The sequence below is a fragment of the Ustilaginoidea virens genome, chromosome 1 (genome assembly GCF_000687475.1).
Source record: "Ustilaginoidea virens chromosome 1, complete sequence".
Classification (NCBI taxonomy): domain Eukaryota; kingdom Fungi; phylum Ascomycota; class Sordariomycetes; order Hypocreales; family Clavicipitaceae; genus Ustilaginoidea; species Ustilaginoidea virens.
The window spans coordinates 4,121,573-4,138,666 of NC_057316.1; the positions used below are offsets into that span (position 1 = coordinate 4,121,573).

Sequence of the window (17,094 nt, forward strand, 5' to 3'; positions counted from 1 at the left end):
GAAGCCTTTAAGCCATCTTGTACTATTGAACAATGCAAAGCTATCTCATCATTGCTACATTAAGACTACGCTACTGTCCTCACCAAGGTTGTTGATTCCCACCTGCAAGAGCTTGAAGCTTTTTTAGCTTTTCCATCGTCTACACCGTCTATACGCTAGAATGCCTCTCTCTCTCTCTCTCTCTCTCTCTTCCATGCTAAAACGCGCTCCTACAGAAAGAGAATCATGAATCTAGGATAGGTTCCCCGATCGTCACGTGTCAGCTCCATCCGTGGCGCGCAAAAGAAATCATCCTGCCATGCTTATTATGTGTTTAAAAGTTGGCCACCGCAACCGCGATAGCCTGCTTGTCAGAATGAGATATGGACAGAGCAATGTCCTTCACCCCGGCCTTTGAAGCAGCCGAAGCAGCTTCTCCGTGGAGCTGTAAACAAGTCAGCATCTCTGGCCGAGACATGGCATCATCATCAGCACCATCGTCAATCACAGCAAACGTACCTTTACTCTGGGCGCTCCCTTGTCGTCCTTGATAATCTCAATGTCCTTCATGGCAGCACCAGCACCCTTGCTGGCGACGCCGAGCGACTTGAATACGGCTTCCTTGGCGCTCCATCGTCCAGCAAAGGAGCTTTGAGGGCTAGGTGCGCTCTTGCAGTACCTGATTTCCCCGGCCGTAAAATTGCGCTCCAAGAACGTCTCGTTGCCAATATTCACGGAAGAAATGTCCTCAACGTCGACACCAACATTGCTGTTCTTGTTCGCGACTTTGTGGGCAAGAGCCTCCATCACCTTCTGGGTCTCGGCAGCTTGGGCGGAGCTGACAACCTTCTCCGACTGCTTCATGAAATTCTCGGAATACGTCAGTTCCGAAGACTTCTTGTCCTCGGTCACACGAGCGTCGGGGTTCAGCAAGACGCTGCTGAGTTGCTCGTCCGTGTATGGTGCCTTGGACTTGGCAACAAAAAGGCTGTTGTTGATGAGGCCGTTGTGGAAGTAACGGTAAGCCTTTTTCTGACGCGCGCCAACCTTGACGCAGTACTCTCTGTACGAGCGCTCATCGAGGGTGGCAAAGAGGTATTTAGGGTGCACACCAATAGCCTGCGCACCCTTTTGTCCGAACCCAAAGGATGTTACCGAGAAGGCCTTGACGCCATCCGTCTGGATGCTGCGGCTGGGATACGCAATCAGGTCAAACTGCTCCATGACAGGGTCGACGTTGTCAGCATTGCGGTTGCCGGGAATCAGACCGCTGTTCAAGACCTGCAGGCAGCCGTTCATCATCCAAGCACCCGCCGCACCCTTGGGGTGACCGGTAAGATACTTTTGGAAGATGCCAATCACTGCATTGCCCTTGGATCGTCCAAGATGCCGCAGCTGCTGGCAAATGACGGAAGACTCATTCTTGTCATTGGCCTTGGTCGAGGTACCATGGAAAGATGCCACGTCGACGTCGTCAATTGTTAGGCCCCAGGTTGCCAAGGCGCCCCGAAGTGGAGCAATGCTCGTGTCGCTCTTCCAGAAGTTGTTGCCCATGCTCCGGAGGAGCTCCGTTTCCTGACGAAGGGCCTCTTTCTCAATGTGTGCGAAGCGCTCCTGAGCGTAGGACTTGTCATCGAATGATGGATCCTGCGATCGCATAGCGTCAATCTCGTCATGAATGAACTCCACCTCGGATTCTTGCCACTGCTTGATCTGCTTCTTGCGACGCTCAATCTGGCGGCGGCGGTAGTTGATGTCAAGAAGGGGCGACGGGAATTTCCCAGCATGCTCTCGAGCCGTTGTGAGAACACCTTGGCCAGGAGCCGGCACGGATCGACCAATCTTGTCGGAGGCGGTCGTCGTGAGAGCCAGAACACCATAGATGGGAACACCCATATCTAGGGCAAGCTTAGCTGTCATGATAATCTGGACACCGCAACCCTGAGACTCCATGAACCCGTTTCTGGTAGTGGTGGTAGGACGAGACATCTCCTTTGGCGTTCGGCCATGGTTGAGCTCATCCACGGTGTTGCTGGTGGCTTTCATGTTGGCAAACTCATACGAGCCTTCCTCGCCAAAGTCATCGAACCCACCGACGAAGCAAACGCGAGCCTTGCCCTCCATAATGGTCTCATAGCCGACATCAACGGACTCTACCGCGGTGGCACATGCACCGACGGGAGTCTTGATCGGCCCGGAGGAAGAGAGGAGCAGCATGTTGACCCAGGCGGCCATTGTGTTGATAAAGGACTCTTGGAGAATGTCGTTCTGGAGAGGCTGATCCAGGAAGCGATCCCTGTGCATACCTCGCAGAGCAGATGAACCGCCCATGCCAGAGCCGACGCAGTTGCCGACTTCGGAGACATGGACGTATTTGTAAAACTCGTAGGGGTCGGTGATGCCGGCAGAGAGAAGGGCCTCAGCAGTGGATACAAGAAGGAAGAGTGTGACTGGGTCGACCTGAGAGATAATGTCGTCGGGAATGCCATATCTCTTGGCGTCCCAACCGGTAGGGATCTGGCCGGCAACGAGCCTGTCGAACCGGAGGGCCTTTGGTATCCAGAGAGAAGCCCCCTTTTTCATCCGCACAATGTATTCGCCACTATCCGGAATCTCGAAGATCTCGACCTTGTCACCGTGTTCACGCTTGAATTCCTCAGCGGTTTCCTTGGATGCTTCAAAGGGCTCCAGATCTTCCTCAATGACGACTTCGTGAAGCAGCTGCTTCTGGTTGGGGTCGTAGCCTCCGAAAAGCTCCGGCTCGATCAGACGAATGCCCGAATGCTCCAATATGAACTTTTCATATTTCTGCTTGATATCCTTGTCGTCAACAGGCTCGCCTGACTTGGCGTCCACCCAGCCAGAGTAGGGTTTGCCTTTGATTGGACCGTTGTGGTTGCGAATGAGACCCATGATCCAGGCCATCTCAACGCAACCCTCAAGAGAAAACTCGCCGTACGCCTCCATCTCCCATCGAGTGCGCGAGTTTCCCCAGGGCCCAACTTCTGCAAAACCGGTCACGACAACAACCTTTTCGAGGTCTACCATCCCCTTCAACTTGTCGTTAAGAGGAGATATTTCCGAGTCCCATTCGGGCAAGGGGGGGAACTGGAACTTGATATTGGCTCGGGGAGAAATGGTCTTCTTCTTGTATAGTACTTCAGAGTCGGCACCATTGACGATTGTGTTCTCAATAGCACTCTCTTTGGAAACAGCTTTGCGGATTTCACTCGTCTCCATGATATCCTTGCGCAGCTTGGTCATGGCTTCGTTGAGATTGGGAATGAATTGGAGACCGCCGTTGAGATCAGCAAAGACGGGTTCGACTTGGCAGAGATCAACAATGGTAGGTGACATCAGTCCGAGGAGATTGAATGCCATTTCCTGTTGGGAGAAGGTGCGGACTCCAAACGCCTCGACACCTTCAGCAACAACGTTGTTGCCAGACATGAGACCCGTTCCACGAGTCCAGCCAATGACGGCGCCGCAGATGGTGAGGTAGTTGGCCCAGCTCTCGGAGTACCAGCGGTTGAAGAGAGTTTCGAGAGCGAGCTTGGACTCGGAGTATAGACCATCGTTACCGAAAGTGCCATGATTGGGCGAGAGAGGAAGGACGACCTGGGCAGGACGAGTCTCAAACCCACGTTCTGCTTTTTGTGACTTGACGCAACCCAAAAGGCGAATCAAGTTGGTAAGCATGATTCTGTGAGCAAGTTCGGAGCGCGAATCGATGTTGTCAATCTGACGGCCATTTTCAGAAATGGCGGCGAAAGGAACAACGTAGTCGAGGTCCCATCCGAGACCGTTCTTTGTGTCGTAGATGTACTCGACGAGAGCCTCAACATCTTGCTTGCTGCCTTGATTGAATGGCACCACAACAATTTGGGATCCGCGTGATCCGTAGCGGGTGTACATTGATTGGTAGTACTCAGTCACCTCACGGGAAAAGCGACTGGTGGTTACAACAACCTTGGCACCACCACTCACGAGGCCCTGGAGAACTTCAGCGCCAATGGAGCCGGCACCGGCTCCGGTCATCAGGACATACTTGCCCTGGTACGTCATACCAGCATTAGCAGCATTTTCCAGGCAGTTGAGGTAAACCGCAGTCAGCTTTTTGCTGTAATCCCAGCCATGGAGTGTCTTGCGCTTCAGGTGTAAGAAAGGAATGGTCTCGACCTTGCCTTTGTTATGGCTAGTGCCCCGAAGGACGGCCTTCTTGCTCTTGCCGTTCTCCTTGGAGAGTATTTGGCTCTCATTCATGGCAAGGGAGCGGAGCACATCCCCGTACAAGCTCTTGATCTCGAGCTGCGAGGTTTTGGACATTTTGTGCTGTTGCTTGATGAGCTTGTAAATGCGCTGAAGGTCATTTTGCACCTTGGTTCGGTTGCCATATTCGGAGATCTTGCCACCCTCGGCCATCTGCTGAACATAGTGTTCCAGTTTACGGCAGCTAGCACGAGGGACTTCTTCATAGTTGAGGTTGCCGCGGGCATCAACAGTAGTGCGAGGACCAGTAGGAACGGCGACATCCTTGTACACCGGTGAGGCGTTCAGCACGTCCTTGCAGTTCTCAATGAGCTGCTCCCCAAGCTCCTTGGCGAGCTCGTACGTTTCTCCACGCTCAGTTGGGCAGTTGTCGATGTGATATTGCATGAATTCGACCAGCTTTGGATCGGATCGGTTCATGATGTGAATACATTGACTAACAATCTCACGGTCAATGACCTGGAGACGGCCAAAGATGATGTCATAGTACATGCTCAAGGCATCCTGGCGAGCCCAGTTCCATGACGAATCGTACGTACGAGCCTTCAGAGGACTGAAGACGGGCTCGATGCCTGAGGCATAGAAGTCACCATGCTCAGCCGTCCACAGGTCGAGTTGAGCTTGAAGGACCTTTTCGGACTTTTGAGAGTCAATGGCTGCCTTGTCGCCAGATCGGAGATCCATCTTGAGGTAACGAGCAAATAGCTCGAGCTGCTGCTTGAACAGAGCCCGCTGATCCTTGGTCAAAGCATCGATGGCAGCAGGGTCCATCATCATGCCGCCACCAGAGCCGCCAGCGGGTCCGGAGGAAGCAATACTGAGGCTGAAGCCGGCGTTTGTGGCATGCTTCTGAGTAACATCGTCCAAAAACGCTTTGGCGTCGCTTTCGGAGCCAAGGCGTGCTGGGGGTTCCATAGTCATTGCTAATAGCAACGCACCGTCCTGACGACCTGAGCCCAAGCCCCATCGAGTCTCGAGGTACTTGCGAGCGGCGGTAATATTGAAACCACCGGGCATCTTGGATGATATTAATCTCGCAATCAAAGATTGAGACTGCTTTCCCAGATTCCCGTCAAACGTAGCCTGCATAGAAGAGCCCAGCTCGTCCAGAGGGGTATCTTCAGGCTTTTCAGGAGTAGAGCCGAATTCTTTCCCTAGGTCGCCCAGAATTTCATTCTGCAGCGTGGATTTCCCTATGAGCGTGCGATTAGTTACAAAAAGTTTCTAGACCGGAATCCCCTGGGAGTCATTGACGTTGGGTATAGACAGGAAACGCTTACCGCCTACAAGATCCTTGATGGCTTTGCTCAAGGGCACCTCAAGAAGTGGCTTCTTGAGTTTCTGAGCGACCAAAGCACGTATAATATCGACGGCTTGAACAGGCTGATCAGGAACCTGAGCTGCAGGACCAGAGCTGGGAGGTGCAACGACCTGAGCGGCAGTTGGAGCAGCAGCGGCGGTGGGCGATGGAGAAGCACTCGTTGCTGCAGGAGCGGAGGCGGCTGGCTCCGGTTCCTCCTCCACGGGATCGACATCATAATATATCTCCTTGGCATCCTTGTTGTAGCAGAAAATTTGTCGCTGAACCGATTTCGCAGCATCATAGGCTTCATACTTGCTGGCAAGAGTTCTTTTTGCCATGACCCCAAGAGTGTCGGCGGGGCCGATTTCGACTATTCGCTCTGCCGTTCTTTCCGCGAGGAAAACATCTTGGGTCTCGATCCATCTCACGGGTGAAGCAAACTGATATGCCAAAAGCTCGATAAGTAGTGTATGAGCAAGTTCTTGCTCAACTTCGGGGCGCATTGTGAAGAGTGTCGAGATTCGGTATTTAGAGGAAAAATATGACGACGAAGACCAAGAAGTCGCAATGGGTATCTACCGCAGCCCTCTTTTTTCTCTCTCTTTCTTTTTTTTATTTTATTTTTGGGAGCGAAAACTGCCGTTCGATTTCGTCCCGCGCAGCGTTTCGCCGGTGAAACGCTTTCGAACCACCGTGATGATTCTGGCTTGCTTCTGCCAGTATGAGGAGGTAATGAAAAAAAAACAACAAGGAATGGCAAACAATAGGATATGCAATTAGAGTGGAAAAGTAGGACGTAAGTCGCGGCCGGAATGACTCTTCCTACTTGGCGAGAATGTTCGGCGGGATGGGAGGAATAGGGACGAAGCTTGGAGAGAACAAGGCATGGACTAGACGGGCATTGACGAATAAACAAGATGAAAAGCGGACAATATACATGGGCACGCAGGGTTTGGCCAACGGACCGTGACAAGGTACTGGTACAAGATAGCGAGAGAGCCTTTAGCTTGTGTTCGTTGTTTGATGAGCCTGTAACAGAGCTTCTACCATCTGCCAAGGTACGTACATGTAGCCCCATGTAATTGTTGAACGAAGGAACGACCCCCCACCAAAAAATAGGCTGGCAGGAAAAAAAATTGGGGGACCTTGCTGGCCTGAGCATCCTCCAAGACATGACCCAGCCAGGAAGTGGCGGCCCACCTGCATGAGCATGCTTCGGTTCTCTGGGGGAAGGGACTGGATTCCCAACCAGATTTCCCACGCCAAGCTCTGGATGGCGAGTGTGGCACTGCCCCCTTACCATATAAGAATTTATACGGAGCACACCCCCTGAAATCCCCCTTCCCATTCTCCACCCGCATGAAATTGTTCCCCAAAAAGAAATAGTAGTGGGGAGAGGAACATTACGCACTCCGTAGAGTCCGTAGTATAACGCACATTCGGCGCAAGACGAACCAGACGGTTACGGACAAAAACCATCAGGGGGAAAAAGCCCTATATGCTGAGAAAGTAGGATAAGTTAGGTACTTGGCATCGGTTTTTTTTTTTTTTTTTTTTTGTGTCTTTGGACGAAATGTGAATTCTATGCATCACTTAGTCCCGGTCGAGCGCAATAATTCCCTATTGCTCCAGTGCCCCTTAATGCGGAGTACATGGGTACGGTTTATTCAGACGAATTGGCAAGAGACCCTGGCCGTCCTTGCATGCATGCTATGCGGATGAGGACGGCTAGGAATTGAACTAGCGAGCTTGCTAGCCAGGGGATGAGGGGTACACCTATCATCGAACAGCCACTGCAGCACACAAGTGCACTGGTTGATACTGTGGCGTCTAGAGATTGTAGACGTCGAAGAACTGGACGTGGACACGACGGAAATGCAGAATTGAGCGGCAAAGATCAAATGAAATAGCAGATTACGCAATGATGCAGTATCACCTTACGCACGATGGAGCTGACATTTCAATGCCGGCTGATTGTGTGCGTAAGCAGGTACCTAGGCACCTACCTCTTACCTACCTCCTTACCTAAGGTACCTACCTTAGGTACCTACTACACTAAAGGTGGTGGGTGGGAGGATTAGGAGGTACGCAGCCGTATACGTCATTTCGAACAAAGAAAGATCTCAGGACGCAAACCGAGGACCGAGATGATAAATTCCTGTCAGTGAGAATGGCCCGTAGATTTTCATCCAAGATTTTTATGCTTTGTACCCCGGCATAACTAGGAGTAGTCTGGTTATAAGGCTCGCGGGCATAGTGTCTTCTCAGAACTAGGTGCTAACTGGACTAACATGTATCCGTTCAGAGATTGTCTTTGTGCTCGGTCGTCGGCATCTTGGCCGAGTCACTCCTGGAGTAAACGCATCATCACTTCCACATAGGGCAGCAGGCATTGCATTGCGTCAACGGTCGCGTAGGGAGTGGACTGCAGAACAACGTTGACCTTTGTTGGCCGAACTACTCCGTATGAATGCAATAATTCAGACGGGGCGCTCACTTAAAAGTAATCGACGAGCACTTATCATTCCTGAAATACGGAGCAACAGGTCTGGTTACTTGAATAAAATCCCTAACTGTCTCTACTGCCTGGGTAAGGTAGGTACCTACTTAGGAACCTATCTGGGGTATTTTTGGGTGGTGGGAATCTTTTGCCTTTTGAGGTCCTTTTTATGAGACACTAGGACGGGGATTATGGCCCTTGGCCCATTAATTGAGAAGGGGGCCCGTGTGGAGAAGACTACTCTACTCTGTATGCGGTCTGGTCTAGTGACGAAAAGCAAAAACCCCTCAAAACCCTCTTCTTTCCCCTTTTTACCTTTGCTTTGCACTTTTTAAAGCAACATCAGATGCCCCATCATGTTCGTGTTTGGGGAAGCAACGCTCTGTCCAAACCGTACCGCACCGTACTGCACCGTACTGCATTCAAGCTCAGTGCTCTATGGGGATAAGTCGCATACTAAGTCCGCACATCATGTTCGCGCAGCCGCGTCTCAACATTTGATAACGAATGGACCGACAGCCTACGGTGGGTGGTGGGTGGCACCAAGTTGCATGTGGTCTGTCAAATTGACCAGCGCATTAAAAGGCAGTTGACAGGTAGGAGGTACTTACCCAATGTAACAATAGCGTTCAAAGTCAGGGCAAGTCGCCATGTACCGATACTTCAACTCTCCACTTCACTGCACTGGGCCGTTGGCGCGGCCGAGCCTTCTACATACCCCTTTTGCCATCCATCAATGGATTGCTTCCGAGGTAGGTACCAGACCTCAGGTACTTGAGCACGCCGCAGCGAAATGTGGTTGTCAGGGGGCCAGGGGCGTCTTCGTAATGCTACGGAGGAGTTGTCCTGGCACGAAGTACCAACCTAGGTACGGAATTCGACGTCAGTCAAATGGTGTGGTCGCTGTGGTGGTGGTGTCGACGACCCGTGGTGTGGTGGTTACGAGTCTTACGAGTGTATCCCCAACAGAACTAAAAAATTTTTGGCGTGCCACCCCCCATCCCCCACCCCCCAATCCCCCCGGCCGGGGCTGCTGCGTTGACTTGCAGCGCTTTATATGCACTCTCCGCTTCCCGTACTGCATGTCTAGTCCTGTATCCAATCAGAGCCAGACATTTTGTCAACTAGGGATCTAGGTCCCTTCCATGTTTAGGGCCCCCAGGATTTTTTTTTTTTTAATACCAGGCTTGCGGACCACGCACACTTGCAGGACCGCCAAGTTGCCACCCCCTGTAACGGTGACGAGCGGTACGTACCACTTGGTGGTGCTTTGCCAACAAGCAACCAGCAGCTCAGAAATTCATCCCCAGGCCGCACCAGACCCATACCTCGTTCATACGTTGGGAACAGGAACTGGATCTGGTGTTCCAGAGTCCAGCGCTTGATACATGTACGCATCCGCATCGGATTGACTCCTTTCAACGCCTCCTATAGCTCCCAAGCCCTCGTCCGATTCCGACCCCTTCGATCTTCTCCATTGTCAACTCCTCTGGTCACTATCCTCTCTCTGTTCTGCTTATCCCCTCAATCACGCTTCAATTTGAGCCCATCCTAGGTGTTTGCCGGCATCCTCTTATTAATTGCTGCACACCTGCTCCGAAGCTTCCCGTCTCCGCTCAATCCCTTGTATGTGACAGTCTCGGAAAACTCGGTCGCCATCCCGGACCAAGCTTGTCGAGCATTGCGCCCTTGGTCAATAGATTGATGAAACAAGTGCATCATAACTTGAACGAGCGACGGATGCAGGGCTGCACTTTTCCTCCCGGTGTTTGATTCACTCTAGGTATGTCCTCCTCATTCGCAAAGCCGAGTCGCAAAACTGCGTACGCGACCGATTCCTCAACCATGTTTCCGGTAAAGAGCCGTCGATCAACAAAGTGTGAGGCTTACAACGTGCTCCCACAGAACCGCTCGACAACCTCATTCAAGCCTTCCTGCGCATACCCTATTAGCGAATAAATCATCATGTACGGTACAGGAACTGGCCCGCAAACAGGCATTTCGACTCCTAGGTCTAGTGCCTCTCTCCGGTCGTTGACCCTGACCCATGGCACCCTCGAAACCTCTTTCCTCGTCCCCACCAATCTTCACTTTCACGCCTCCCAGATCAAAGACAGATTCATTGCAAGCCTGCCTCCTGCCACAGATGAGCTTGCTCAGGATGACGAACCTTCATCAATTGCCGAGTTAGTAGCCCGCTACTTGGGTTTCGTTGCCCGAGAAGTGGAAGAGGGAGAGGACGATGCGTCGGGTTCGTATGAAGAAGTACTCAAACTCGTTCTCAACGAGTTCGAGAGAGCCTTCTTGCGAGGCAACGAGGCCCACGCTATTGCAGCTGCCCTACCGGGCATTGAGTCGAAAAAGCTCGAAGTCATTCGATGTTACTACATGGCCCGCGCCGTCTCCAATCGACCCATCAAACCTCACCAGTCTGCATTATTGCGAGCTGCTGACGATGGATCTGCCGATATTTACACCATATTCGGCGGTCAAGGCAACATTGAGGAATATTTCGACGAGCTTCGCCAAGTCTTCAAAACCTACTCAGGCTTCGTTGGTGAGCTGATCACATCATCGGCGGAGCTCTTGCAGACTCTGTCCAACAACCCCAGTGCCGAAAAAATGTTCCCCAAAGGCCTGGACATCATGAACTGGTTGCAACATGCCGAATCCACACCTGATATCGATTATCTCATCTCCGCACCAGTCAGTTTTCCTCTGATAGGTCTGGTTCAAATGGCCCATTACGAGGTTACCTGCAAGGTCTTGGGCATTCATCCCGGCATTCTGCGGGAGCGCATCAGCGGCACCACCGGTCACTCCCAAGGTATCGTCATGGCCACAGCTACCGCGGCTGCCGATTCTTGGGAATCGTGGCGTGAGATTGTCCGCTCTACCCTCTCCATCCTGTTCTGGGTTGGTACCAGAAGCCAGCAAGCTTTCCCCGCTACATCCTTGACGCCGACCATGCTCCGCGAATCCATGGAGCACGGTGAGGGAAACCCTACTCCAATGTTGAGTATCCGGGACTTATCTCAGCAAGAAGTTCAGAAGCACATTGATGCTACAAACCAGTACTTGCCTTCTCATCGACATATCAGCATCTCACTCATCAACAGCCCGCGAAACTTGGTAGTTACAGGCCCTCCGACGTCCCTCTACGGTCTAAACTCCCAGCTGCGCAAAGTCAAGGCTCCCACTGGTTTGGATCAGACTCGTATCCCATACACTGAGCGCAAGGTTCGCTTCGTCAATCGTTTCTTGCCAATTACAGCTCCCTTCCACAGCAAATATCTCGCCGAGGCTACTGACACCATCGATGCGGATCTCAAAGACATCTGCATTGATACTCGTGACCTAGGAATCCCTGTTTTTGATACAAACACTGGCAAGGATCTGCGTACCGAGATCAAGGGCAACGTCGTGCCAGCTCTTGTCCGCCTGATTACCCGTGCTCCCGTCAATTGGGAGAAGGCTACAGTTTTCCCCGATGCCACTCATATCCTTGACTTTGGCCCCGGAGGCGTTTCTGGATTGGGGACCTTGACCAGCCGTAATAAAGAAGGAACTGGGGTTCGCGTCATCTTGGCTGGTACCATAGATGGCACGGTAAACGAGGTTGGCTACAAGCCTGAGCTCTTTGATAGAGACGAAGAGAACGCGGTTCGATACGCCAACGACTGGGTCAAGGAATTCGGGCCTCGCCTGGTAAAGACGTCCAGCGGTCGCACATACGTGGATACGAAAATGAGCCGCTTGCTAGGATTGCCGCCCATTGTTGTCGCCGGCATGACTCCAGCTACTGTACCATGGGACTTTGTCGCTGCCACGATGAATGCTGGCTACCATATCGAACTTGCTGGTGGCGGCTATTTCGCCGGCGGCAGGATGACTGAAGCTCTCACGAAAATTGAAAAGGCGATTCCTGCGGGGCGCGGTATCACTGTCAATTTGATTTACGTCAATCCTCGTGCCATGGCCTGGCAAATCCCCCTGATTGGCAAGCTGCGTGCCGAAGGTGTGCCAATTGAAGGTCTGACAATCGGTGCTGGTGTTCCTTCCATAGAGGTTGCCCAGGAGTATATTGAGACGCTCGGTCTCAAGCATATCGCCTTTAAGCCTGGCTCGATTGAAGCCATCCAGGCCGTCATCAACGTTGCCAAGGCCAATCCCAACTTCCCGATTCTGTTGCAGTGGACTGGCGGCCGTGGCGGCGGTCATCATTCCTTTGAGGACTTCCATCAACCAATCCTGCAAATGTATGGTCGCATTCGTCGTCAGGAGAACATTATTCTGGTTGCTGGTAGTGGTTTTGGTGGAGCTGACGACACGTACCCTTACATCACCGGACAGTGGTCCAAGAAGTACGGCTACCCTCCTATGCCGTTTGATGGCTGCTTGTTCGGCAGTCGCATGATGGTAGCCAAGGAAGCCCATACGAGTAGGGATGCCAAGAAAGCCATCATTGATGCTCCCGGACTAGATGACAGCGAGTGGGAGAAGACCTACAAGGGCCCGGCTGGTGGTGTCATCACTGTTCGTTCTGAAATGGGTGAGCCCATTCATAAGTTGGCAACAAGGGGTGTGCGCTTTTGGGCCGAGATGGACCAAAAGATTTTCAGTCTCCCCAAGGAGAAGCGTGTCGCGGAGCTGAAGAAGAATCGTGACTACATCATCAAGCGCCTCAACGACGACTGCCAAAAGGTCTGGTTTGGCTGCAACAAGGAGGGCAAGGCTGTGGACCTCGAAGACATGACGTATGCTGAGGTGGTTCGCCGCCTGGTCCAGCTTCTCTACGTCAAGCACCAGCAGCGGTGGATTGATCCTACATTCATTACTCTTACAGGCGACTTTATCCACCGCGTTGAGGAGAGATTTACCAGCAGCGCCGGCAAGCCTTCTCTTCTGCAGAACTACTCAGATCTCCATGAGCCCTACTCCGCGGTTGACAGAATTCTTTCTCACTATCCCGAAGCCGAGACTCAGATCATCAATGCACAAGATGTACAACATTTCTTGCTGCTCTGCTTGAGGCCTGCGCAGAAGCCTGTCACCTTCATCCCGTCCCTCGACGACAACTTTGAGTTCTTTTTCAAGAAGGACTCTCTCTGGCAATCCGAGGACCTGGACGCTGTCATTGGTCAGGATGTTGGCCGGACTTGTATTCTCCAGGGTCCCGCTGCCGTCAAATACTCCACTGTCGTTGACGAGCCTATCAAGGACATCCTTGACGGCATTCATGAGTCTCATATCAAGTATCTTACTCGTGATTTGTATGACGACGACGAGACGTCTATCCCTACAATCGAGTATTTCGGTGGTAAACTCGTCGAATCCGAGATTCCTCTGGATATGGACGGCCTCACGGTTGCCTATGATACCCATAAGAACACTTACCGTCTCTCCTCTGCTGCGGGCGCCGCGTTGCCATCTCTCGAGTCCTGGCTGGCTCTACTTGCAGGCCCCAAGCGTAACTGGCGTCATGCTCTGCTCAATTCGGATGTCATTGTGCAGGGCCAGAAGTTCCAGACGAATCCCTTGAAGCGCATTTTTGCTCCTGCTCGCGGACTGTTTGTTGAAATCCAGTATCCTAATGACCCGGCCAAGACGAGTATCGTCGTCAAGGAGCAGCCTCGACACAACCACTACGTTGACGTCATCGAGGTCAAGCTTGTGGGCAAAAACGAGATCCTTGTCAACATGATCAAGGATACGACTGCGCTCGGAAAGCCGGCCGCACTTCCCTTGAAGTTTACCTACCATCCCGAGGCAGGGTACGCTCCCATTCGGGAAGTCATGGAGGACCGCAACGACCGTATCAAAGAGTTTTACTGGAAGGCGTGGTTCGGCGATGAGCCCCTAGATCTTGATGCCATCATCACCAGCACCTTTGACGGCGGGCGCACTACAATCACCGGCGAAGCTATTAATGACTTTATTCATGCAGTTGGAAACACTGTAGAGGCTTTTGTCGACCGACCCGGAAAGGTCGTCAACGCCCCCATGGATTTTGCCATTGTCGTGGGCTGGAAGGCCATCACGAAGCCCATATTTCCCCGAACCATTGACGGTGATCTCCTCAAGCTGGTGCATCTATCCAACCAGTTCCGCATGATTCCTGGCGCTGAGCCTCTCAAGAAGGGTGACGAGGTGTTCACCACTGCCCAAGTTAACGCCGTCATCAACCAAGAGGCCGGCAAAATGGTCGAGGTTTGTGGCACGATCGTCCGGGATGGCAAACCTGTCATGGAGGTCACTTCACAGTTTCTCTACCGCGGCAAGTACACCGACTACGAGAACACGTTTCAGCGCAAGATTGAGACTCCTGTTCAGGTACACCTAGCCACCACCAGGGACGTCGCCGTCTTGCGCTCAAAGCAGTGGTTCGCCATTGATGAGGTCCCCAATGACATCGATCTTCTCGGACAGACCTTGACTTTCAAGCTCCAATCTCTTGTTCGTTACAAGAACAGGAATGTTTTCAGCAGCATCGAGACCCGTGGCCAAGTGCTGCTGGAGTTGCCGACCAAGGAGGTGATCCAGGTTGCTAGCGTCGACTACGAGGCTGGCGAGTCGCACGGCAATCCGGTCATTGACTATCTGGAACGGAACGGCTCTCCTCTGGATCAACCGATCCTGTTCGAGAACCCTATCCCCTTGAGCGGCAAGACTCCTCTGCAGCTCCGTGCGCCTGCCTCCAACGAGACGTATGCTCGCGTGTCTGGCGATTACAACCCTATCCATGTGTCTCGGGTGTTCTCTACCTACGCCAACCTCCCGGGCACCATCACCCACGGCATGTATTCCAGTGCCTCTGTCCGGAGCCTGGTTGAGACTTGGGCTGCGGAGAACGATATTGGCCGCGTCCGCAGTTTCCAAGCCACATTTGTAGGCATGGTTCTGCCTCATGACGCGATACAGGTCCAGCTGCAGCACGTCGGTATGGTTGCTGGCCGCAAGATCATCAAGGTGGAGGTCAGCAACGCCGAGACTGAAGAAAAGGTGCTGCTCGGTGAGGCCGAAGTAGAACAGCCAGTCACAGCCTACGTTTTCACCGGTCAGGGTTCTCAGGAGCAAGGTATGGGCATGGAACTGTATGCCAGCAGTCCTGTCGCCAAGGATGTGTGGGACCGGGCCGACAAGTATCTCCTCGACAACTACGGCTTCTCTATTACCAACATTGTCAAGAACAATCCCAAGGAGCTCACGATTCACTTTGGTGGTCCTCGTGGCAAGGCCATTCGGCAAAACTACATGGCCATGACCTTTGAAACGGTGGCCGCAGATGGATCCATAAAATCGGAACGCATCTTCAAAGAGATTGATGAACACACCACGTCCTACACTTACCGGTCGCCGACGGGTCTGCTCTCGGCGACTCAGTTCACGCAGCCAGCACTGACGCTCATGGAGAAGGCCAGCTTCGAGGACATGAAGTCCAAGGGTCTGGTACCTCGCGACAACACTTTTGCCGGTCACTCCCTGGGCGAGTATTCGGCCCTAGCTGCCTTGGCCGACGTCATGCCGATTGAGTCGTTGGTGTCGGTCGTTTTCTATCGTGGTTTGACCATGCAGGTGGCTGTGGAGCGTGATGCCGCCGGTCGATCCAACTACTCGATGTGCGCGGTGAACCCCAGCCGTATTTCCAAGACTTTCAACGAAGAGGCTCTGCAATTTGTGGTCAACAACATCTCCGAGGAGACTGGTTGGTTGTTGGAGATTGTCAACTACAACATTGCCAACATGCAGTACGTATGTGCTGGTGACTTGCGAGCTCTGGACACGTTGGCTGGGGTTACCAACTTCCTCAAGATGAAGCAAATTGATATTGAGGAGATGCGAAGCAACATTGAAGAGGCCAAGGAGGCTCTCCGCGAGATTATCAGCGGATGTGCCGAGAAGACGCTGAAGAAACCCTTGCCGCTGGAGCTGGAACGGGGCTTTGCCACAATCCCCTTGCGAGGAATCGACGTACCATTCCACTCGACCTTTTTACGATCAGGCGTCAAGCCGTTCCGATCCTTCCTGCTCAAGAAGATCAACAAGACGACGATTGATCCTTCCAAACTCGTGGGGAAATATATCCCGAACGTCACCGCCAGGCCCTTTGAGCTGACAAAGGAGTACTTTGAGGATGTATACAGATTGACAAACTCGCCAAAGATTGGGGCCGTTTTAGCCAACTGGGATCGATACAATCAGGAGGATGACAAGGTTCTGAGCGACAGTTCATCAAGTGTGGGCTATGACGGACCAGGGGCTGCCGCCTAGACTAATGAAGTACGGGCAAGCACAAAAATAAGAAGCTAAGAAAAAAAAAGGGGGGGAGTTGGGTGGGGAACTAAATGAAGAGGAGAATTGAAGAAAAAGGAGAAGGCTTTAGAAGGCCAATGACTGGGAAGAGACTCATTAGCAAAGGGAAACAGAAGTAAGATGCATAGTATAGACGTTAGAAATCCGCCAAGGTTCCTAGTTGTCCTTCTCTGCCAAGACGACAGGGATGGCGTCAATCGTCGAGAGCTCAAGTGGGAATGAGTGCGGAAACGAAGGTATCACGAGTTGCAATGCGGAACTTTTTTCTCATGTATTTTCTTGGGTGCGGTTGTCAGACAGAGGAGTCGAGGAGGACGTTTTGCAATCCAAATAATTGATAGACGTGCGATATGCTTTTTTACTCTGGGCAATGGAATGGAACGGCACTGTTGTCCTTCTGTCGTCGGGGAGAAAGGGTGCTTGTGCTTGTGCTTGTGTATCAAGACGAAAGTCGGAGAAGAGGGAGAAAGAGCACGAGTAGGACTGCAGATCCATCAACATGATGATCCTACGGAGTATAAAATGCACAAGAGGAACGATAACTTGGCTCCGAGAGGTGGGTTTTTTACATGCTTATTTATAGTTGTCAGAATGCACAGGGAAAACGCGATAACTATTGCATCATGATTCCAGACTGTAACGAGCGAGCCTGGCTGCCCGAGACTCGCTATAACAAGCTATTCACAGTGGGACTAGGGGTACATGGCCATCCCTAAGGGGGTACATGCAC

General features: G+C 52.2%; 2 protein-coding genes across 2 annotated transcripts; one reads left to right on the forward strand and one right to left on the reverse strand.

The window, feature by feature from the left end:
• Positions 1 to 313: 313 nt before the first annotated feature.
• UV8b_00912 (uncharacterized protein) lies at positions 314 to 6,054 on the reverse strand (the record flags this gene model as incomplete). The annotated part of the gene is made up of 3 exons (XM_043138410.1): positions 314 to 424; positions 499 to 5,441; positions 5,529 to 6,054. The coding sequence occupies 3 exons, from the start codon at positions 6,052 to 6,054 to the stop codon at positions 314 to 316; spliced, it is 5,580 nt and encodes a 1,859-aa protein (XP_042994344.1).
• A 3,962-nt stretch (positions 6,055 to 10,016) lies between these two features.
• Positions 10,017 to 16,322, forward strand: UV8b_00913 (uncharacterized protein; the record flags this gene model as incomplete). The annotated part of the gene is made up of 1 exon (XM_043138411.1): positions 10,017 to 16,322. One exon carries the CDS (start codon positions 10,017 to 10,019, stop codon positions 16,320 to 16,322), a length of 6,306 nt encoding a protein of 2,101 aa, XP_042994345.1.
• Positions 16,323 to 17,094: the final 772 nt, after the last annotated feature.